The 6,238-nt window shown below is 31.5% G+C and overlaps 1 protein-coding gene across 1 annotated transcript in view; it reads right to left on the bottom strand.

Annotated features, from left to right (window-relative positions):
* LOC106685320 (general transcription factor 3C polypeptide 1) overlaps positions 1–2,425 on the bottom strand; it is a gene marked incomplete in the record, with an annotated part of 47,426 nt that extends 45,001 nt beyond the window's left edge. The window contains 3 exon segments of the mRNA XM_067045955.1: positions 1,587–1,720; positions 1,901–2,094; positions 2,177–2,425. Coding sequence (XP_066902056.1) covers positions 1,587–1,720; positions 1,901–2,094; positions 2,177–2,258 — 410 coding nt within the window.
* Between the last annotated feature and the right edge of the window lie 3,813 nt (positions 2,426–6,238).

Genomic DNA, 6,238 nt, shown 5'->3' with positions numbered 1-6,238 from the left:
TATTTTCTCTGTATATTTATTTTAATGTTTTGTTAATTCTTAAAATGTTTATATCTTATTTTTCATTTAGCCCTCACGAAGCCCTACAAAGTGGGGGTGAAACATTTGTTAACAATAAATAGTTTTATTTTACTATTTTGATACCATTATTGACAGCCACCTGGACTATCTTCCAACAATCTATTTCATACGATCAGCTATCTTCTTCCAATAAGAAATATTAAGCAATTGAAGAGGATGGTCGGGGTGTGGTCAGTAAAAAGAACAAAAATTATTTATTCATGCCCACGTTACGACCTGAGTTTCAGGTCTTCATTAGGGAGGCTAGCAGGGAAACCTAGCTAAACAGTTTTAACCAGGATTCCCTGCTAGCCTCCCTGATGAACACCTGAAACTCAGGTCATAACGTTGGCATGAATAAATAATTTTTGTTCTTATTACTGACCACACCCCCAACCATCTTCTCCAATTATTAATCTACAGTCAACCTTCTACACCTCATTAAGAATACAAAAATGTTGAAAAATGGTTAAAAATTATTGTGAACATTTTAATTTCCTTAAAATTACAATTTAAATACACACGACAAATGAAAAAAAAGTAACATCATGATGTTATCAGAAGGAGGGTTTAAAAAAAATTCATGGACAGATAAATTATTTTATATTAGCTTCATAGAAAATTCTTATCTAATACTTTTTTAAAACTAGATAATTTATCATTCTGACAATGATTCACTAATAAAAACATAATTTGAACATTTCTAATAAAGTAACATTTTTTAAAAATAAAAAATTATTGTTGTAAAAATTACTATTTAGGGGTATATATGCTCAAAAGTAAAAAAAACTTATTTTCTCTTTTGATTTGAAGTTTAAAAAGTTATGTGAATATGATCTGGCATTAGTGAAATTTTATTTTATTATGAAATTATAACATTTGAGAAATATGTAAGAATGCTTTTTCACTCAGACAACTTGCAGACATTATTGTAGTAAGTACTATGTCTCTAGGAATGTAGGCCAATCTAGTAAAAATATATTTTTTTTTTTTTGTTTAAAATGAAATGTTTATAATCAAAGAAGTTTGTAAGATTATTAGAAATACACTGCTGGTGAACTATAGCTTCTGAAATTCAGGTACCCCATTTTTGATACAGGCAAGTGTAGTTGTTGCAATGATTTTGAAGAGGAATTTGTTATAAATCATATATTTGCCTCATAATTTATTTTTTTCATAAGATAATCATAAGATAAGTTTTTTTCAAAATTAGAATAGTTAAATTTTAAAAGAAATTGGATGAGAAAGATAATATAATGGGCAAAGATATAACTGCATATATTGAATAATCTAGAAAATTGAATTAATTTTTCCATGACAGAACATTTATTTGATAAATTAATTGATGAAGTAATCAAAATTAGTTAGCATATAAACTGAATAGTTTTAGTGGAAAATATTGCTTCCCAAGAATTAGTTACTTATACCATTACCAACCATCTAAGTACTTCAATGGCAGTTGTGAGTCTGATTTACTTTTGAAAGGGCTTAAGGTACCTCATAAATAAACTGAATTCAATATTTACCTCACAACGGTCTCATATGACTCTTTGCGAACAATATGAGTTATGTTTTCTCTTTCTCTATATGTAGAACATGATCCCATGACTCCATTATCTTCGATAGGGCAGTGAGGATAAATGCATGGAGGAAAGTCTTCCTAAATTGAAAAAACAAATCATAAAATATTTTCTGATTAATAATGAATTACACAAAATTACTGGAATATCACAGATAAGATTTCTTCGCCATTATTGTCATGATTTTCTAATAATTTGTGATTGTATAAAATGATATGTGCAAAATATCTAAGTAACTCAAACAATTATAGGAAACTTACAGGCTCATAAAAGTTCCCATTGGCATCAATATGTTCAAGGCGGTTGAATGTAAACAGATCTGGCCTGGCGACTGGTAAATTGAAGAATTCAACATTTGGTAATTTAGAAACTATAATCCAAAGAAATTTCTTCACATGATTATCAGTTGGTTTATACATAAACTTAGGTCTTTCCAACAGCCTAACCCATAGTGCTTGAAATAAAGGAGGAAAAATAGAGATTTATTTATTGTTCAATGTAACAAAAAAAAAATTGAAAATTAACACAATCAATACCTTCAATGGTTATTCCATCAAGACCTTCTAAAGCAATTTCGTCAATTATATCAGATATATAATCCTTATGAAAGTTGCTCATTGTAGAAAGATCCTAAAAACTTTTGACAAGAGTAAAAAACATCTACGATAAAAAAACGAAGGGAAGTCAGAAGTTGTCAAAAAAATTAGAAATTAAATAACTGAAATAGAAAGCAATAAACATTTTCAGCCCATTTCAAATAACCTCATAACAATAAACCTGCCGCTTTATAACATCCCGACATCTCACCATAGAGGTGTTACAACAGTACTCAACACAATGTTAATTACAAAGAGTAACTTCTTTGAATTTTAAAAATTAAGAAGACATTAAACTGTAATAATAATAGTCTTGTTACTATTAATGTTTCCATAAGATTTTTACAAAATTGAACTGTGATTCGGCATATATATATATATATATATATGGCAAAAATGCTTAATTATACATTAAAATACAATGTATTTATAAATATGATGTAGATAGTATAAGATAATAGCTTGAGAAAGACACACGAAGCGCGAGTTAGTATTTGAAAGAATGTAAATAAAATAAAAATATCGTGATCGTTGATAGCTGCCGAAAAGATATGAAAAGGGAGGCTGAATTTTCCATCTTGAGTGTGACCTACCACCTAAGCTCTGCTCGCAAGGATCTCTATTAACTTCTTAGCATAGAGTTGATCCTAGATTTAACTTAAAAGCTGATCGAGGATGCAGTCAGTGAAGGAAACAGAAGAATCAGGAAAATTCATTTTTAAAAAGCCGCGGACGGGCTTTTTTTTTTTTTTATTCGATTATTGAATTCTACATATCTTATGAAACAAAATTTTGAAGGTTTGTCAATTTTTTTTTTCCTTTACAAATGTCCATTATTAAAAATAATAAACCAATGAGTATCACTTATTAGCGATTTATATTCCATGACCGCACTTTGCATTATCTATTATTTTAGGTTGATAGGATATCTCAAAAATATACATTTTCATCGTTCGTTACAATTATACTCCAAAATATGTTTTTTTTTTGGTATTTTTTTTGTTAAGAAATCTGTTACAGATATTAACTCCTGGTAAAGCAGGGGTAGCTGAGAAGTTATGATTGGGCGTTAGCCTTAGAAATTCGCATTTCGGTTGGTAATTCTGGAAAGGTTGCAAACTGGGGATGGGATAACAAAAGAAAAATATCGATATCAATATTATAACGGAACTCAAATATCAATATTTTAAAATATCGAAAATTTAACGAATTAAAGTATTAATAATTATAAAATGTTAACATAGCAAGACTTATTTTATCTCATACCAAATCAAAATACATAAGAAACTCTTAATAACCATGAAACAAAGCAACACCACGACAACCATATCATAAACATAACAACTACAAATTTTATTTTGATAATTACATATTTATTTAGATATTTTTTATTGTTGTAATCGATATGGAATATAAGCAACAATATTCCGATATTATTTTATCGAAATATCGATATTTTGATTAAAAAGACTAGAAAATTGAATAGAATAGTTAAAAATGGAATATCGATATTTTATTTTAATAATTACATATTTATTTCGATATTTTACATTGTCGTAATGTCGATATCAAATATTAGCAACAATATTCCGACATTACTTTATCGAAATATCGATATTTCTTTTATGCTTGTAAGGGCTAGCGAGTATTTGTGAACGCTTTAGAATACTTGCAAGGGTTTGTAAAAACTCTTGCAAGCATTGCAAATCCTCGCTTGCCCTTACAAGCATTTCCAGGCACCTGCAAGCATTCATAGGCGTTTTCTTAATACTAACCATATTTATATAACTGGAGGATTTTAGTTCAATTCTTTTTACTACTATCGCGAGCATTCTTCAGAACTTATGCAAGCATTCACTAAGCATTTACCCTTGCAAGCATTCGCAAACCTCCACAAGCATTTGTAAGCGTCCGCAAGCATATGGAAACATCCACAAGCATTCACTAGCATTCGACAACGCCTAAAAGTATTAGCAATCGCCCACAAGCTTCTGGAAGCATCCACAAGCATTCGCAATCCTCTACAAGCATTTGAAAGCGTTCGCAAGAGTTTGAAACCCTTGCAAGAATTTACAAACCCTTGCAAGTATTCAAAAGCGTTCACAAATACTCACTTGCCCTTAACAGCATTCCCAGGCACCTGCAAAAATTCACAAGCTTATGAAAGCATTTCCAAGTACCTACAAGCACTCTCAAACTCTTGTAAGCGTTCATAAGCACTTGCAGAACCTTGTAAGCCTTCACAAACACTCGCTAGCCTTTGGAAATATTTTCAGGCACCTGCGAGAAAATAGAATTTACTAAGCAAGAATTCTCAAGCCCTTGCAAGCAGTCATAAGCGTTCGCTTAATATTAACTACATTTATATAACTGGAGAATTTTAGTTCAATTATTTTAAGTACCCTTGCGCCCACAAGCATTTGCATTCACTAATCATTTATCCTTGCAAGGATTTACAAACCCTTGTAAGCGTTCACAAACCCTTGCAAGCGTTTACAAGAATTCGCAAACCATTGCAAGCATTTACAAGTATCCGCAAACCCTAGCAAGTATTCAAAAGCGTTCACAAATACTCGTTTAGTTCAATTATTTTAACGACTATTGCCAGCATTCTTCAAAACTTTTGGAAGCATTCACTAAGCAATCGCAAAACCTTGCAAGCGGTCACAATCATTCGCAAACCCTTGCAAGCGTTCGCTTATTATTAATCAGTTAATTAATTATTTTCAGGCACCTGTAAGCATTCACAAGTATCTACAAGCACTCTCAAACCCTTCCAAGCGTTCATAAGCACTCGCAAACCCTTAGAAGCCTTCACAAGTATCTAAGCAAGAATTTTTACTAAGGAAGAATTCTTCACAAGTTATGCAAGCATTTGCAATAGTCCACAATCATTCTTTCAGGCACGTACAAGCATTCACAACTTATGCAAGAATTAACAAAGCATTCACTCTAGCAAGGGTTCACAAGCATCCGCAAACTCTTGCAACTTTTCATAATCATTCACAATTTCATTTCATTTAGCCTCAATATATTTAGTGTGTCTTCAAGTTATATCTATTAGGTTGTTTTACAATATATAATAAAAGGTTCTTCCAAATGAATTTAGTGTTTACTTATTACAGTCACAACAAACATTAAAACCAGACTGCAGTAAAAGAAATTGAATATAAATTGCCTTTCTGTTTCCACTATTGATAAATACTATGTTATCAATCTGTCATTTAAAATATGAGATTTTATACTAATACCTTTACAGTGGTTTCATTTGAGGAAAAGCATACTCACCCATGTTCGTGTCCCTGGTTTGAGTTTCACAATGCATTATACTGCTGAATAGAAACAGCGCAAGTATAGATGATACCGAAAGTTAATAGGTACAAATGCACTGTCGCTAATTAGCTAGCCCAACTCTTGTGACAACAAGAAACACATCATCAAAAATCGGTCTTCTAACAGCCTTTCACAAGGTCAAACCAATCTCCACACACCCTTATCTGGAATGCTAACCTACATTAAATCCATCGAACTCCTGAAGATTGTAGGCCACAACATTGATATTTGTGATGCAGTTAAGGCAGAAGCGGTGTTCGATCATCTTTATGACTGAAATTCCTGATTATACAACTTATCCACTCTCCCTTGATACGACACATTTATCGAGTATCATTTTTGCTGCAAGTAAAGAACTCAGCATAGGATTTAAAATTGACTGGAACTAAAGGACACATAACAGGATTCTGTTTTCCTACAATCAACCATTAAATGAGCCTAGCCTTGAATGTCTTGTTTACTCCGGACAATAAATGCCAACAGCTAGAAGATATGAATCTATGTTTGTCCTATTGCAGAGATCTAGAAATCTATGAGATTGGTTGAATCTGGGTAGACTTCATTGATGTGATTGAGTAATAAGTGAGACATCAAGCACAACTTTCTTTGTATATAATAGGGGTATTCATGATCTTTGGTTTAACATGTTAAAGCGTGTTAAATGGAAAA

The sequence above is a fragment of the Halyomorpha halys genome, unplaced genomic scaffold, assembly GCF_000696795.3.
Source record: "Halyomorpha halys isolate HHAL.00 unplaced genomic scaffold, Hhal_1.1 Scaffold32.1, whole genome shotgun sequence".
NCBI lineage: Eukaryota > Metazoa > Arthropoda > Insecta > Hemiptera > Pentatomidae > Halyomorpha > Halyomorpha halys.
This window is presented reverse-complemented; position numbering and strand designations above follow the sequence as displayed.